The 18,938-nt window shown below is 29.9% G+C and overlaps 2 protein-coding genes across 2 annotated transcripts in view; both read left to right on the forward strand.

The window, feature by feature from the left end:
* Positions 1-730: 730 nt before the first annotated feature.
* LOC125858189 (60S ribosomal protein L36-2-like) overlaps positions 731-18,938 on the forward strand; it is a 163,807-nt gene continuing 145,599 nt past the window's right edge. Inside the window, exon 1 of the mRNA XM_049537892.1 lies at positions 731-735. The gene's annotated coding sequence lies outside the window, so the exon portion shown is untranslated. The remainder of the gene's footprint in view (positions 736-18,938) is intronic.
* LOC125858173 (silicon efflux transporter LSI2-like) lies at positions 3,331-5,477 on the forward strand. The gene is made up of 3 exons (XM_049537862.1): positions 3,331-4,466; positions 4,662-4,851; positions 5,043-5,477. Exons 1-3 carry the CDS (start codon positions 3,372-3,374, stop codon positions 5,306-5,308), a joined length of 1,551 nt encoding a protein of 516 aa, XP_049393819.1. The 5' UTR covers positions 3,331-3,371; the 3' UTR covers positions 5,309-5,477.

The raw sequence follows: 18,938 nt of genomic DNA on the forward strand, positions 1-18,938 counted from the left end.
GGAAAGATAATTCAAAGGTCATTCCTACGGTATCTTGTAGCACATCTAACTCATCCTGTGCTAGGAGTTATGATCATTTCAAGTTGACCCAAAACTCATAACTTAGCATAACTTGCAAAATTTCAGATTTTGCTATTTCCAATTTAGTTCTTTTTCGAACTCAAGGTGCTACATCTAGTGAACTAACACTTAAGAAATTTTAATTTCTCGGCAAAATCCTACTCACAACGAAGGATGGTTCAAGTCTTAGCTCAAAAATTTTCTGGGGTGTTACATATTATTTCTGTTAATAGAGTTACTATGAAGTACTATTGACGTAGTTGAAGTAATATTAATGTATAATATTGTATATTATTATAGTGTATAAATATCTCTTATAATGTTATATAATATTGTATATTGGGTGTTCAAAAGTGTATATCAAGTTTTTAAGCATTTTTTTAAAAAAAAATGAAATATGAAAAATGGTTTTAATTTATTTTTATTTGAAATAGTGATACTTAATTTTTAACTTTTAACTAATATTATAGTTTGTTTAATTTTTGTAAAGGTGGAATGTTTTATCCATGTTAAATGACATATGACAAGTTTTTTTAAAAAAATAAAAGAGCAAGTGTATTACACACATCATTGACGTGTGTTTCTCAAGCACATGACTAATGAGTGAATAGTGATATTTTAGGTGTGAAACTCACATTCTCAATAATTTAGATATAAAATTCAAAAAAAAATCGAATAATTTAAATATGTTTTGACATTGCGCTAAAGAAAAAAGAACGAAGAGAACAAATCAAACATTCATCAAGTCTATAATTTTCTTAAAGAATTTAATATACTGAAAGACAAAGGGAAAATAAAATTCTTATTTTCCATCCGTTCAAATCTTGTTGATGACAGAGTTATACCACTCATTTTCTTTGATTTGGACATCATATATAAAGTAACACATAAGAATAAGTTCCAACAGCACGTATTGATTAGAGGAAAAGTAAAAACCCTGCACTTTCAATCTAAAATTATGAGTTCAAATTATTAAAAGAGTAAAAAAGAAATGGAGCTACTAGACAGGAGTTAAAATAATAATAATAATTAAAGACAGAAAATAGTATAACTTTCATAGGTTCTATAAGTGGTACTAAACAGTTATAAGATTTTGAGGACATGAGTCTATGCTCTCTCACATGTATGTACAACTATATATATATAGGTGAAAGATCATTTTTTACTCCTAAATTTTATTTAAAAAATCAAACTCCCCCTTAATTTTGAGAAATAATTATTCTCCCCATTTTCCTAATTGACTTTTTTAAATGTTTATTCTACCTTTACATTATCAACCTTTATTTTTTTTAATACTCTTTTTAAAGTCATAATAATTTTATATTTTAATCTATGTAACAAATTTTCTATAAAAAATATGAATTTCGTCCAAAAAAAAAAGAGAGAAAATATTGATTGAATATATAATATAATGTCGTTCTATAATAAAACAAATGAACAGAATTTAAAAAATAAAGTTATTAGTTTCAACAGAATCTACAATATAATGCAAGTAACAAAAAATAATTAATAAAAATAAAAATAAATTTCATAACAATTTTTTTAAAAAGATTATCTATATATTGTAAATAGATTTTAAATTATAATTTGGAAAATATTTCATTAATGACATTTATCTACATAGATAATAGAGAATAAGAGGTATGCATAATCACATAAATTTGTCCTTTTAACTTGGCTTTAGCTATCATCTACGCCCTTCAAATTTAGGCGTATACAAGTAGACACTTAAACTTATATATAAAGTTGAACAAGTAAACACGCACATTCTACATGACAATTAGCATGAGATACACTCGAGCTAATTTTATGCCAAAATTAAATATGCACGCACATAATACATTATACAATCATACATATGTACTTAATATATGTAATATTAAACTAACAACATAAAGAAATAACATTAGATTTTACAACAAACTTATAAAAGAATTATTCTACTTATAAAGTTAATGTACTTAATAAAAATGTAAGATTTAAAAATGACAAGTGTAGAATAGACTCTGCATAAGATAAAGGGGAGAGAATAATTGTTTCTCAAAATTGAGTGGGGACTTTGATTTTTAAACCAAAGTTCAAAGGTATAAATAATTTTCACCTCTCTCTATATATATATTTATTTTCTTTGCTCACAGATTTTTTAGCAAATGAAGGTCATAGACGTAGAAAAGCTTTGTTAATCTAAAATGATATATTTTTAAAAATGAAAATTTCTTCTCCTGACAGATTTAAGTCAAGTGCCTTATGAAAGATTTTGAACATTTTACTTAGTTTCTCAAATATAATAAAAGAAAAAGAAAAAACATATACAAAATATCTTCTTAATGCAGATCTTTGTGGTCAGCGGAGAAATCATCTTTAATAGTAAATTAAACAAGTAAAGTTAACTAGTGTCATAAAATAAATACATCCTAGCTAATTAAGTTATGTATGTGTGAGTGTGTACGCACACACACGTTTGATCTATAAGTGGATCATTAATTTATACCGTACTTGTATATTTTACCTCTGTGCGTGTTGTTTTTTAATTAGTAATATTAAATTTTAAAATTATATTTTCAACTTTCGAATTAAATTTGCTACTATGTTATATACCAAGTTGGAAATCTAAATATTATCTGATAAAGGTTCTTAAATTGTTATTGCTATACTGTAAAAGTTTATAGCTAATTTAATCAATTTATGTCAAGTTGAAACATAACGTAGAACATATAAGTGCTTCATTAGACGACAATGTTAGTTTAATTATAAATAATTTTGACGATTCTCAACCTAAAAGCAAACAAGACAAGAAAAAAGTAGACTGACCAAAAAATAAAAATAAATCATTCATGGTTGTGTATATTAGGGATAAAGCACAAGTAACTCTTAGACTATGATCGAAATTTCAGAGAACTCATTTTTTTTTCATATTTTTGTGCACCTTTTGTGATGACGTGACACCTTCAACCACACAAGTTTATAAGTGCATATAAGGTAGAGAAATCAAAGGAAAAGTGTACGTGTTTGTATATGTATTTCAATTTGTCCTATTTAGTTTCCTTTTCAAGAAGTTGCTATCTAAAATACTCAAATATTCAAACCAGCAACGTCCCTAGTGAATAGATGTACTTGCGCGCTGAAAAGTCTTTAAATTAGAGATTACTTGCTAGATAGCTACTTACCTATTAACTTCTATAACACGTAGCTTTCAGAACGAATGACTCTATGAAATAAGGTCGATACTTTCACTTATTATAGGTAAGTCTATCCTCCTTAGTCATTTTCAGTTTACTAATGTGAACATACAAAAAACTTGAAGAAGGATTATGGCTATGGCATCGACGGAGAGAGTGATTCTTGGTTCAATCGCTTTTGCAATATTTTGGATATTGGCAGTTTTTCCTGCTGTCCCATTTATGCCTATTGGAAGGACTGCAGGATCATTACTTGGTGCAAATCTAATCGTAATATTTCGAGTATTGACACCAGATGAAGCATATGCTGCTATTGATCTTCCAATTTTAGGACTTCTCTATGGAACAATGGTTGTGAGTATTTATTTAGAAAGAGCTGATATGTTTAAGTACTTGGGAAAATTATTGGCTTGGAAAAGCAGGGGAGCTAAGGATTTACTCTGTAGAATCTGTTTGGTTTCTGCAATTTCAAGTGCTTTTTTCACTAATGATACTAGTTGTGTTGTGTTAACTGAATTTGTGCTGAAAATTGCTAGGCAACAAAATCTCCCACCTCATCCGTTCCTTTTAGCTCTCGCGTCTAGTGCAAATATTGGATCTTCAGCAACTCCTATTGGGAATCCTCAGAACTTAGTTATAGCAATATTGAGCAAGATCACGTTCGGGAGGTTTTTATTTGGTATATTTCCTGCAATGTTTGTTGGAGTTGTTGTTAATGCTGTATTGTTGCTTTGCATGTATTGGAATGTGTTGTCTGTTCAGAAGGATGTTGAAAATGCTGAAGTAGAATTAGTTTTGGATGAAGAAGTAGTCTCTCATCGTTTTGCACCAGCAACGCTGTCACATGTTGTTAATTCGTTACATTCTCAAGATCAGTTTAGTGGAAACGAAATCATGAAGGATCCAAACGGGGTGTTTGATTCTTCTAGGAATTTTAATGCCTCGAGAGAAGCAGCAAATGATCATGGATCACTTCAAATGAGGGACAAGAATGTGTCTTTGAAGACTGTCGATGAACGCGAAGATCAAAACTTCACATCTTGTGAGGAAAAGCAGAACTTTTCCGAAAAATGGAGAAGATTGTTATGGAAAATATCTGTTTATCTTGTTACAATTGGGATGTTAATATCTTTATTGATGGGTTTGAATATGTCATGGACTGCTATCACAGCAGCACTTGCTCTTGTGGTTCTTGATTTCAAAGATGCTAGAGAATGCCTAGAAAAGGTACTTTAGCCTTGTGTTTACATTTCTTCATCTTGTCATGTCAAGTTCAACACAGTTTTCACCTATTTATATAGTGTTTTTCTACGAAGTGACTATGTTAAAAGAATTTTTACACTATCAGGTCATCCAGCTACGTTATATTAGTTTAGTGAGAAAAAAGTTTAATTTGTTCATTGTGGTGTCTCAACTTGACAGGTATCGTATTCACTGTTGATATTCTTCTGTGGTATGTTTATCACAGTAGATGGATTTAACAGAACAGGGATTCCAAGTGCTTTCTGGGATTTTATGGAACCATATGCCAAGATAGATCATGCTGGTGGTGTAGCAGTTCTTGCTGTTGTCATACTTGTCCTCTCAAATTTGGCTTCTAATGTGCCTACTGGTTTGTCACTCTCAACTAGTACTTCCAACTCTCTCCATTTTGATTTATTTGTCTGGTTTTGACTTGACACAAAGTTTAAAAAAGTAAAGAAAGACTTTTGAATCTTATGGTCTTAAACTAAACATACATAAAATGTATAAGAGTTTATTTGATTTCACTAATACAAATTAAATTTGTTAATTTGATGATAGTTCTATTGCTGGGAGTTCGAGTAGGTGCATCAGCTGGTGCAATATCCGCAGCAAGTGAGAAGAAAGCATGGCTCATCTTAGCCTGGGTTAGTACTGTGGCTGGCAACCTTTCACTATTAGGGTCAGCAGCAAACTTGATAGTATGTGAACAAGCTCGTCGCGCTAAACCCTCGGGGTACAATCTCTCATTCTGGACTCATCTCAAATTTGGAGTTCCCTCTACTATAATTGTTATAGCTATTGGTTTGACACTCATAGGAGATTGAAATTAAGCTTGTATTAATAGCTTCACAATGATTGTCGATAGGAGTTAGTTTACCTTGTGTATTCTGTTCTCCCAACAACATGTTGTAAACAAGTGCAGCTAAAACTCAATAACTTGGTATAATTTCCATTATAATTGTCACACCGTAACTTAAGATAAGAAGTCTTACCTTGGCAAAACACAGAAGAGATGTTGGGTATATAATTAAGTAGGTCTTCTAACTAGTAACGCGTTTTAAAGTCATGCAGGACTAGGCCCAAATCAAACTATATCACTAGCGGGTTGGGACGTTACAAAAGGTATCAAAGTCTTATCGGCACTTGGTATAATTTTCATTATAACTGTGACACCCTTTCTTAGTTCTTAAGATAAGAAAGGGGAAAATAAGTCAATACCCCATAAAAGCAAAATAATTACAAACATATAACCCTTTACATTCATACCCCACTAAATAATTACACTATATACTCCCTTACTAATTTCGCTTAACTGATACTAAATCAGTATCATAAACTGTATTGGTATCATTAAGGGTGAAAATTTTCGCTTAACTGATACTAAATCAGTATCATATATTGTATTGGTATCATTAAGGTTGATAATTTCGCTGAATTGATACTAAATCAGTATATATATACTGTATTGGTATCATTAAGGTTTCTTGTTAAGAAATTACTCATTAGTCAATGATACTATAAGAGTATATATATACTAATATAGTATCATTGACTAATGAGTAATTTTTGAACAAGAAACCTTAGTGATACCATAATATATATATATACTCTTATAGTATAATTGACTAATGAGTAATTTCTGAACAAAAAACCTTAATGATACCACAACAATATACATATATACTCTTATAGTATCATTGACTAATAATTAATTTCTGAACAAGAAACCTTAATGATATCAATACAGTATATATATGTATATACTGATTTAGTATTAGTTAAGCAAAATTATCAACCTTAATGATACCAATACAGTATATGATATCAGTTAATCGTAAATTATCACCCTTAATGAAAAAGGGTATGAACTGTAATTATTTATAAGAGAATGAGTATTTTAGGAATTACTTTGGATTTGAGTATGAACTTGTAATTGTTTTGAATTTTATGGCCCATTTATGTAATTTTCCCTAAGAAATTCTACATCAGAAAAACATACATGTTCTAAAGTCGTGCGGGCTTAGGCCTAGAGCGGACAATATCATTAACAGGCCGGGCCTTTACAAAAAAAATTGTTTAATGGTAGTATTTTACTAGGATGGAACTCTATACATTTTTTGTTCTCCACGAGAAAATATTCCAACAAAAAGTTTGGCAGCTACAATGATTATATACCAAAATTTCGGGATAAACGAAATACGTCATCACGTCGGGGGCGGGTCTCGAGATCAAGGTCGGTGTCGAAGTCATGTTTCGAGGTCAGGTCAGGGTTGGGTCTAGAAGTCGAGTCTCGGGGTTGGGTATTGGGGTTAGGTTGAGTCACGAGGTCAGTGATCAGGTTTGGTTCTTAGGGTCGAGGTCAAGGTCAGATCTCAAGGTATGAGTCTAGGTCAAGTTCAGTTTGGAGGTTGGGGATTAGGAACTCAGGGTTGGGTCTCAAGGTCAAGTCGAGAGTCTCCAAATCTCAAGGTTGGATCTCAGGGTTGGAGTCGGGTCCTGGGTTAGAGTTAGATGGTTGAGATAGGTTCTGGATCTCGATCTTATGTTAGCATTGGGGATGATTCTTAGGTTAGGGACGTGTTCCAGGTCGAATCATAGGTCAGGATTTGTAAGGTTGAGGGTCGGGTTCTTCATTGTTTTGGGTGTAAATTTCATATATGACATATATTATAGTAATATTTTCAAGCTATAGCAGTAGATTTAGACTTTCAAGTTATAACATTAAAAATTTCAGGTTCTAACAAATTATTTTTTTTAAAAAAAATGTTTTTAATAATTAAAAAAAGTTTTTTTAAAAAAAAGAGATAAAAGAAAAAAAAACATTTTTTAATGGAAACATGTAAAAAACTGAAATTGTGGTGTTAATTTAATTTGAATTTATTGTAGATAATAAATAATTAGCACGAAATAAGGGATTTAAACTAATTAAGATTATTTAGTATCCTTAATTCACTCAAATCAATTAAAATCAAATATAAAAATCAGATATTTTTTTTCAACGATTCTCTCTCTTCAATTTTCTGCAAAAAAAATTCCCACATTCGAGTAATTGATAGTTTTTTTTATCTTTGAAAATTCTTGATTTTGCTTTGATGGACAATTACGTATCAATTTTAATCAAACATGGTGGAAGATGGGATCCTTCGGGTACGTTTATATTATTGTTTAGCGTTTGTTTTTGAATGATAGCGAAATGAAAAAAAATGATCAAATTGTCGAGTAATTGAAGGTGCAATCATTTTTTGTTACATGTTGATATCATATTTTGTTAACTGTTGTGAAAAGTATAATATATAGTGATTTTTTATTTATTTGTTTATTTTGTATATTGTTGTTGTTTTGTGAAATTATAAATTTAATGTAGATTTTTGAATGAATTTGATAGAATAAATTAAATGAAGTTTGTATAAAAGTGTGTTAATTATTTTGTAAAAGTTAATTATAATGTTGACAAATTTCATGAAAAGTGATTTAAGTCGATAATGAATTTGATAGAATAAGTCGAATGAATTATGTATGAAAGTGTGTTAAGAAATATGTAAAAAAGTTTTTTTGGAATTTTGACGAAGTGTATGACAAGTGTTTTAAGTTGGTATTAAATGTGAATTGTTGAGTTTATATTAGTTTTGTTATTTCTGTATAAAGTTGGGTGACAGTAATTAATTATTGGGTACGAAGATGTATATAGTTTGAATGAATGATGAATTTTGTATGAAATATGTATTAAATGAGTATGAAAATTGTTTGTAATGTACTGTCTGGATTATATCTGTATAAAAAAATAAAGACGAGTGTGTTGTTATTATAATGATTTTTTAGGATGAAATTTGTAGTGTCTTTGGAATGAAAAGTTAATATTATTTAACATATTTCTAATTGCTTAAGTCATCGAAGAAAATAATCTCATTCGATGTCTTCCAATTGAGAATACGCGGTGTGACCATTGCAACACGAATAGCAATTTTGTTGTCAAACGGATGGCAACACTCATAAAACCATATCTGCAATGCTAGGTGGAATTGGCTAAATTTGAATGATGTAGGATTCCTTTTCAACCTATGGCTGCAAGCTTTGAGTGTCAATCTGAAACATTCATTACCCCATGGGCAGCACGTATATTGACCGGACTCAACCAAATCAAAATAGAATTTGCGAATTGAAGTTTTTGAGACCTCAGAAGCAGTAAAAAATGTACTAATAAAGTACAAAACACCGATCTTAAAGCGGTCTTCATCCTCAAAAGAGTTTCGCTCTTTAAACTTATTCAAGAAAAGTAATTTGGGGACTTTGGTCATTGCACCAAAATATTTTGTGATAAGTCTATTTGGAATAGACGGATCTGACACAAATTCTGAAAGTAGTCCACATTTAAGACCGGTAACTGCTGCGAATTTCTTTAATCCAAATCGTAGTTCTGTGTTGTTTATTTTAACAATAAACATGTCATCTCTGACATTTTCAGCTTCAAGAAGAAATAAATGTCGCAATAATTGACATTGAATCTTTAAGTTGTTCATCTCGTAGAATACACCCAATGGTGTTTGTTCCAAGAATTTTTGGAACCTGTCTTGGCCGAGGAAAGTAACGAGATTACTGAACACATTCATGTTTGTACATGAAGACCAATGTGTGTGTACCTTCCTTTCCTATAAAATAACATTGTTTATACAAAACTAAAACAAACTTTACACAAATCTTATTCAAGTTTCATTTCAACACTATATAACGATTATACCACACATGATTCATTTAAAAATTTCATATAAACATTCATAATTCATCTAATCAAATAATTCATACCATTATATATATATATATATATACCACAGTTCATACAAATCTATCAATAAAAACATTGAAGTCAATGGTCATAAGATTATTAATCAAAACTCATACATGTTTCATCCAAATTCACACAACAAGTGTTAAAACAGAATTCATACAATTTGTATACACCTATTATTTCACAATCCACACAAATCAAACAATCAACCTTATTTAATAACAGTCATACATATATTAATCATAATTCATACATGTTTCATTCCAAGAAATGTGTTTATACTAAAAAAAAATAACCATAATGTGATTTTTTTAGCAAAAATCACTAGTTTTAATTAGAATTCATACGATTTTTATCTAAATTCACACAAAAAGTGTTAAAATAGAATTCATACCATTTGTATACACCTATTATATCACAATTCACACAAATCAAACAATCAACCTTATTTAATCACATTCATACATATATTAATCATAATTCATACAGGTTTCATCCAAATTTACACAAAAAGTGTTAAAACAAAACTTATACCATTGGTATACACCTATTATATCACAATTCACACAAATCAAACAATCAACCTTATTTAATCACATTCATACATATATTAATCATAATTCATGCATGTTTCATTTCAAGAAGTGTGTTTAAACTAAAAAAACAACCATAATGTGATTTTTTTTTTAGCAAAAATCACTAGTTTTATATTTCATACCATTTTCATACAAATTTAATACTTTATATCATAAGCAAAGGTTAATATACAATCACTCAAAACATAATTCATACCATTATCACTATTATATCACATTAACATATATCAAACAATCAAACAATCAAACCATTAAAGTCAAAGGACATACACATATAAATTATATATATTCTCATGACTAATGGAATTTGATCATTGTTTTACAGAATTTGTTAAGTGATAGGTGAAAGTAGTTTTCAATACTAAAGTTTTCTCTTTTAGGCATAAGTTTCACGTTGCATTTATAAGAAGTATACTTCCACATAACAACACTTGCTTTTGTTCCAATAATTCCTTTTTAACCAAAAAAGAGGATCAGGGGAGATGTACCCAAATTAATAGCTAAAAATGAATACTTGGCCAAGTGGTGTATGTGTTATATGTGCATGCTGGCCTACTAGGAAATTATACAAAAAGATTAAAAGGTCAATTTATATTTTGAGTTTGAGTTATGTGAATGCTGTAAAAGAAGATTTACACATATGACTTAGAGGGTGTTTAGATTGGATTAAAAGTTGGTCAAACCTACTTTTAAAGTTAGTGTTTGACTTCTGAAAGTGTTAGACAAATATAAAAACAACTTAAAATAAGTCAAAAATGAATTAAAATAAGTTAGAAAGTGTTTGAGAAGGTTAAAAATAACTTAAAATAAGTTTAAAATAAAAAATAGTCCTCCCCCTACTTTTTATTTTTTGACTTAAAAGTCATTTAAGTTTGACATTTTCTTTTTGACTTAAAAGCTACTTTTTTTTAAGTCAATTCAAATGAGCTCTTAAACTTTTTATGAGAATTCATAAAGCTTAAAATCTTGATTAGTCTATGATTGGGATAAGTGGAGGAAGTATCTGAAAATAATACTTCCTCTGTTTCAATTTGTTTGACTTATTTATTTTTTAAAAAAATTGTTTAAATTGACTTATTAAGTATTTTTTTTAGGTTATAATAGTTTTTAATCACTTGTTAAGTGTTTGGATAAATTATAAGTATTTTTAGGACAAAATAATTTTTAATCACTTTTTGAGTGTTTGGATAAATTTAAAAAGTGTTTATAAGCACTTGATTTTTAAGCTAAAATGATAAAAAAGAAATAAAAAAAAAAGTCAATCTATTAAAAAAGGGTGAATTATCATTTACACCCTCAACTTTACTTTAAAAATCGAACCCCTCTCAACTTTGAGAAATAGTCGTTCTCCCCTTTTTTCTTAATTGACCTTTTTTAATGTATAATCTACCCCTTACATTATCAATTTTTATATTTTCCCCCTTTCCGTATACTATTTTTAAATCATAAATATTTTTGTTTTTTAATCTATATAACAAATTTCATATAAACATATTAACTTCATCCGAAACTGAAAGAAAAGTGAAATATATTGATTAAATACCTAAGCTAATGTTCTATAATGGAACAAATGAACAAACTTAAAAATAAAATAAAAAATTAACGGAATCTTAATATGATAAAATAAGATATAGTTCATGATAATTTCTTTAAAACATTATCTATTTTTTTATTGTAAATAAGATTTTAATATATAATTTAGTAAATATTTCATTAATGACAATCAAAATTTATTTATCTATATAGATAATAGAGAATAAGATAGGCATAATATATAAACGTGTCTTTTAAACTTGATTTTAGCTGACATATGGACCCTCAAACATTGGATATGCACAAGTACATAATTAAACGTGTATAAAATTGAACAAGCACATATCTATCTGAGAAATTTTCAAAACAACAATATTTTAGCTTCTTATAGGACTCCTTAGCCATATTTTCAATATTTATTTAAAATGTCAATATTTTAGTTTGTTAAGGGCTGAGTTATGTATTTTTTTAAATTTGTTTAATGGAAAAGAATACAAATACTTAACAACATAATGAAGAAAATCATGGGACAAAATATTTTTAAAAAGGTAAAAAGGTTTCAAAATTTTCATCAGTTACGTATTCAAAGGAGAAATACAAAAGTGGGCCTCTATCCATTGTTCTTTGAAGAGTCTTTCTCCATTATTCTTAAAAATTTCAAAAACAAGTTTCGAATCAGTAGACTCTTTTCCGAATTCAATCTCGATTGTTTTGGATAGCAAAGTCAATTACACGAATTTCTTTAAAGTTTGATATTGTCGGTGAAAACTCAAAAAAACGATCAAGTATTTTTTTTAATTGTCGATTATTTAATTTGTTTATAGGTGATATTCCTAAATCTTGACTCAAAAATTGGGTAGAATTTTTTTTAATTTTTGTGATGAATGCAGTGGAATGTTTGTCTATATTGAGATTTTAACCTTTTTACAAAATATTGTAGCAATTCTAGGATTTATAATGAATGAAAGTGCGTGTTTTTTTTTTGTTTTTGTAGCTGGTGTTTTTGAATACAACAAATATATTATAGCCCAATACAATTATGTAATGAGTAACTAATTTGGGATACAATCGGCAAAATGTATGTGTTATAATAATTTATTGTTGATTTGTATTGAATACTGAATACAATTGAGTAAGGATACACTTTTGATTTTTGTAGCTGGTGTTTTTGAATACAACAAATATATTGTAGCCAAATATAATTAAGTAATGAATAACTAATTTTCGATACAATCGACGAAATTTATTTGTTATAATAATTTATTGCTGATTTGTAGTGAGTAATGGATACAATTGAGTACTGGATAGAATTTTATGTTTTAACTAAGGAGGAAAAATACACAATTTTCTAATAGTGCATTCTGGAAAAAAAATTCTAATACAATTGCGTCTGATATATAAATATGAATTTGTATTTATTAATGTAGTTATGGGAAGCATTAATTTTCTAATCATGCAAAATACGAAATTATTAAATATGAATGTATAAAAAATCAAATAATGTATGATGTATGAATGCTAATGTAGATTACTACAATCTACTAAAATCTCAAATATAAAAAAAAAAATCACAAAAATATCAGATAATAGTGTTTAAAAGACGAAATATTTGGTGAATATGAAAACAAACTTACATCAAAATCGAAAAAAGACGAAAAATCCAAAATACATAAATCCGCAATACAAAATACTTGGTGAATATGAAAACAAAATCACAAGAAATCTCACAAAATATTTGGTGACTTCGAATTTACCTTTATAAATCATAATCTTTTGAATTAATTGAGAAATTTCTTGAACTAATTGTGAAAAATTGAAGAGTTAATTTTCTTGAACAAGGAATAAGTCAAAAGTGGTGAAAACAGGAAGAGAGAAAGTAGTGACTTGGGTAAACTTGGGGTAAAACCAAGAAAGATGGTAAGTGGGTGAATTTTTTTTCCTTTTTTACCTGATAGTGATGTAGAAATTGGTCCAATGTCGTGGACCTCATTTGAGAAATAAAAAGAAAAAAATTTAATTATATTAGGATACAATTTATTTTCTAAAATATTGACATTTTGACATTTTTAATAATAATTTTAAAATGTAGATGCTTTTAATAATTATGTTAGAGATTGTGACTAATTTGTTAATTTTTCCTATCTTGAATATGCATGCACATAATACGTATACATACATGACACATGATACATACAATATGTGATACTTAATGCATGTAATATCAAAGTAACAATCATAAAAAAAAATAGGTTTTGCAACAAACTTATAAAAGGATTATTCTATTTAAAATGTTTATGAACGAAAATTAAAATCTATAAATACATAGGTTAAAAAAGAAAATATCATATATAATATAAAAACATGTTACATGGATGGGGGATTAAAAATGGCAATGGTAAAATAGATTTTGCCTAGAATAAAGTGGGAAAATGACTATTTTTCATAGTTGAGGGGAGATTTTAATTTTTAAACCAAATTTAAAGGTGTAAATGATTTTCGCTTATTTGAAAAATGAATGACACTTTCCCTTTGTATCTATTCTTTAAATTTTCAATTTTGTACATGGCATGTTTAAGATCAAAATATTAACATGTATTTTGATACATTTGGCATATCTTTAATATTATATCACAAATTAAAAAAATAATCTTAAACTCCATATCAATCAAAATAGACCAAACAAATTGAAACAAAAGAACTAATATTTTTATTTTCCAATTTTTTGTAATTAAGTAGGTAGTGATATATAATTCCACATGCACCGCTCTTAACTTGGCATACGCATCACTCTATTGGTCTTCCTGTTATAAATTGTTATGATCCAACCTATCAGACCATGCAGACACAGAGGCGTATTCAAGGGGTCACAGGGTTCACGTGAATCCATGCTCTTCTCCCGAGATCATGTATAGTAGTGTTATACTTTTAAAAATTATTGAAATATAAATGTGTGAACTCGCGCTTGGAGTATCATATAATGTGATGATAATTGGGTGCTCCTCTCTGCGTGAGGTTAGAAATTTGAATTTTATATTTACTTTGTTTTATTTTTCTTTCTAAAATTAGATAGCACCTCTCTAAGTGGTTATTGGTAACACTTTTGACATTTTAATTAATTCATATATATATATATATATGAATTAATTTTGGACCTATAATATTAAAAATTTTAACGTTTTTTAGTATACAAACTTAAATTTTGAACCGATCAAATTTATATCTTAGATCAACATTTTTGTAATAGTGCACCCATCATCTCGAAATTCTGGATACACCTCTGCAAACACTTACTCTAACACCTGGATAGGAGAACACTTACTACCCAATTTGAATTAAAACATGCGTAAAAATAAATGAATCATGAGCTAACATCTTAAATGGTTATGAAATCACTATAAATTGATTTAAACCTCCAAAGTTATTTTACAAGGAAACATACTAAAACTCCTAAGGAACTAGTCTAAATAGGTACAAGAGCTTCTAGGAGTATAGTTTAAAAAGAAATAAGGCATAACTCTCATTATAAGGAAAAAGGAATAGAAGGTGTCAAAGATCATCATCGTCTTCACCTATGAAACATCAGAGAATTCCTACAACCAAAGTATACAACATAATATAAAATAGACATTTAGAAAGGAACATGCAACATGAAAGTTGCATCACCCCAAGTCTCTATCCACATGCTCTCACCATCCCAGTCTTAAAGTTACATACCCATAAACCAATACACTTTGAACTCAAGCCTCCTATCTCATTCCGCTGCCAAATATAATATTTATACATTCAACCCTCTTGCCACTCTAAGGCTTCCCAACCCTACATTTTATGTCCTCTTAAGGCTTCTCAAACCTACTTGTTATTTCATTTTGAGGCTTTCCAAGCCTACATGCTATGTCATTCTAAGCCTTCTCAAGCCTATTTGTTATGTCACCACAATGACAAATCATAGTTAAATTCTTGCACCACATTAATATTCACGAAAATAAGGTCACCACTAGCCCTATCAACTAATCTGTTATTCTCTCTCAATCTCTTATGCCAACTTCCTGGCCCTTTTAGAACGGTACATGAAACTGACATCTTAAACCAACTCATCCATACCAAACTAAATCAACACCACTTATAACACCAAAATCATCATAATAAATAAAAACACATTCTAGACAACTAAAGAATTGAGTCTAACCTAATAGTAAAAGTAATTCAGACAACTAAAGAAGTTAAAATAATTATGCAGAAATAAACCCCTAAGAACTAAGTTGTTAAATAAATAAATAAATAACATACAATTATAATCACATGCAGTCCTCATCTTGTGTGCACAATAATCAATAACAACATTAGCATAACAAGCCATATCTAATTCATCACATCTTTCAAGTAACTCGGACCACTCAAGGATCCAACATGCAACAATCACATTTTGAATAAGTAAAATCGGTTCACACATGGAATCATAAACAGATACTTGGTCCTCTTATAGAACCCAAAGTCAAACTGTTAGTGTACCAGTGTGGTACCTGACCCAATCATATATGGATATCTCCATACCAGGTGAGGTACTCGAGTAAACCATTAGTATATACTAATTGTGGTAGTCGAACCAAATGTAAGGATATTTTGTACCAGGTGTGGTATCCAAGTCATTCGTGATTAGTGTACATACGTGGTACTCGCGCCAATCATATATAGATATGCATGTACCAAGTGTGGTACCCAAGCCAACCATTAATATATATCAGGCGTGGTATCCGAGCTAATCATGAGGATATTTTGTACTAAGTGTGGTACGTGAACCAACTATCAAACACCATGTACAATCACAAACAAAATAAACAATAGCACCTGAAAACCACATGTCACATAATCGATTCATTATGTGAAATTGTCAACATGTTGTCATTACATATGCTCTCATATGGTATCCCTATTATACATTCACAAGTGATACAACAGGCGGTAAACATTCATACATATATATAATGAATAATGAATAACACAATCATACCAATATATCAACGACCTAATACTAAACCCCACTATGAGTATATATGATTTTTCATTGATTACTACGAATTCTAGATATGATTATAACCCAACAATTTCATAACACATACCTTACAATTACCACCAAATCACTCCAACAAGAAAACTCAATGTTTATCATCAAGAACCAGAGAACCGCCCCCTAGTCATTATTTTTTCCCCTCTTTAACAGCAATAAAGAACAACTTTTAATCATCTAGACTTTGTTTCTGAAAACCTAGGCATAAAATCTCTGGTCAATCAACAAAAAATCATGCAATGATAAATACGTCTAAACTACTCAGTAGGCTCGCAAAATTTGATTTTTTTGGTGAAATTTTAGCTTGTTCTTGATCTAAAATAATAATATAATATAAAATCAATCATAAATGACCTAATTATTTTTAGATCATATCAAAATCTCAAACTCTAGGCCAACCATATAAATTTTCCACCCACACCAGGGTTTTTCCACCCTTAATTCACTTAAAACTACCAATTTCATGGTTACATTAGAGAATTACGATGAATAAATTGAGAAGAAATATTTCTCAGATTAGCTCAAGGTCTTACACCCTAAAATTCTCATAAATTCAGATGTTACCTACCTTAGAATGAATTCAAATCATCTCTAAGGACCACAATTATATTTACTAAGGACTAAGGAATCAAACAAATGTTAGATTGATGAAAGAACTTATCTTAAAGGTGGAAATCAATGAAAAATCGAAGAAAATGCCCCTCTCTTGCCCTAGCCTGGTCTTGAACAAGTTTTGGGAGAAAATAACGTTTAGGTCTAAAAAATGCATTTAAATGCATGTAACCCGTTGTAGCAGCTCCGCTATAGCGACCTGATATGGACAATCTCTAGTAAAATGGTTATAACTTTTTATTCCGAACTCCAAGTGAAGTTAACTTGGTGGCGTTGGAAATGATATTCATAGAACTTTAATTTGATAGGTCACGGGACACCTAACTCATTATAAGATGAAAGATATGAACGTTTGAAGTTGATTTTAGTTTAAACATACGCCCGACACTAAATCGGTAGAGCATTTTCAACTTAACTTTGTGATACAGAAATGTCACGACCCAACCCACCAGGCCGTGCGGGCACCTACTCTAACACCTAAGTAGGAGAACCCTTATATCCCAATAGTTAAAATCATGTGGAAAATTAATAAAACAGGAGAATAAATGAGTTTCATATAGTATTTTATAAACACGAGAGTTTAAAACGACTCAAAGTTAAGACTTGTAAAGTAATTAACACCCCAGAGATCTAGTCTAAACAGGTACAAGAGCTTCTAAGATTACTAGATACGAATGTGATAACAAAGACACATCTCCCACCATGCGGAAGGAAAAATAGAAGTTATGAAGATTTTCTTCTTCTTCACCTAATGAAACATCACCAACCCTACATACAGACTATGCCAAAAAGGCATAGCAAGAGTAGTATCAGTACAACCACATGTACTGGTAGACATCATCGGTCAACCTGAATACCCACCACATAATATAAGAAATCAACTGGCGAAACATGCAATAAGACCAATCGCTCCTCCACCTTTATATTTTGCCTACTGGTACCATTCTTGATATTAACAGCATGCTAGTTCACTTACCTCTAACCCTTACTTACTTCGTTCATGATTGCACTTAATCAATTAATCCCTTAAGGACATTCCAGATATAGCACTACCAACCCGATCAATCACTTACAATACACCCTTACGCTTTCCTCATCTCTATTCAACTTAGGACCCCTATTACACCCATCGAGGTGTACTATCTGTTTATGTTACCATTCCCCAACCATAATACTCATGACCTTATTCTAGATACAAGGATTGCACCGGGACTCTTAGTTCCTTTTTTACCATACTACAACCCGAATTGGGACTCTACCATTCACAATTCATTACACCTCAACATATCTCAAATAACTTACAACATCACAAATCCCACATAAAAGAACATAAAGTACAAACCACCAATCATTCCAGGAAATATGCCCAATTCCACATTATCAGTAATATGAGCAATTACACATATAAGACAAGTCAATGGTCCTCTTATGGAACTCACACCCAAATTGTTAGTGTACTGGTACATGGTACCCGTTCCAAGTTAGTGTGTTAGATCGTGACATCGGTATCAATGTTTATGTCGGTACGTGGCAACCGATCCCAGTTAGTGTATCAGAACGCAACACCCGATTCATTCAACAAGCCGCAATCACAATCATAAGTATATTATCATAATCATACAATCAAGTCATGATTCATGACATTCAATTATCCGTCTATCCTCGTTTACGATTAGTGTGATCAATGATGTACCATTCGCATACATCCATGTATCATAATGAAGCATGATCAAACTTATATCACATAACATGATATCACAACCATAACTTACAATACTTACATCATATAGTCAAGTGCTCAAGCTCCTGGCATGTATTGTTCATAATCAATTCATTAGGTTCGTTACTTTGGCTACACTTCGCTT

This window comes from Solanum stenotomum, chromosome 3 (assembly GCF_019186545.1).
Source record: "Solanum stenotomum isolate F172 chromosome 3, ASM1918654v1, whole genome shotgun sequence".
Classification (NCBI taxonomy): Eukaryota; Viridiplantae; Streptophyta; class Magnoliopsida; order Solanales; family Solanaceae; genus Solanum; species Solanum stenotomum.

Coding starts and splice junctions, on each gene's coding strand:
- LOC125858173 (XM_049537862.1), top strand. CDS start 3,372: ATGGCTATGGCATCGACGGAGAGAGTGATTCTTGGTTCAATCGCTTTT. Junction 4,467..4,661: donor CTAGAGAATGCCTAGAAAAG/GTACTTTAGCCT, acceptor TCAACTTGACAG/GTATCGTATTCACTGTTGAT. Junction 4,852..5,042: donor GGCTTCTAATGTGCCTACTG/GTTTGTCACTCT, acceptor ATTTGATGATAG/TTCTATTGCTGGGAGTTCGA.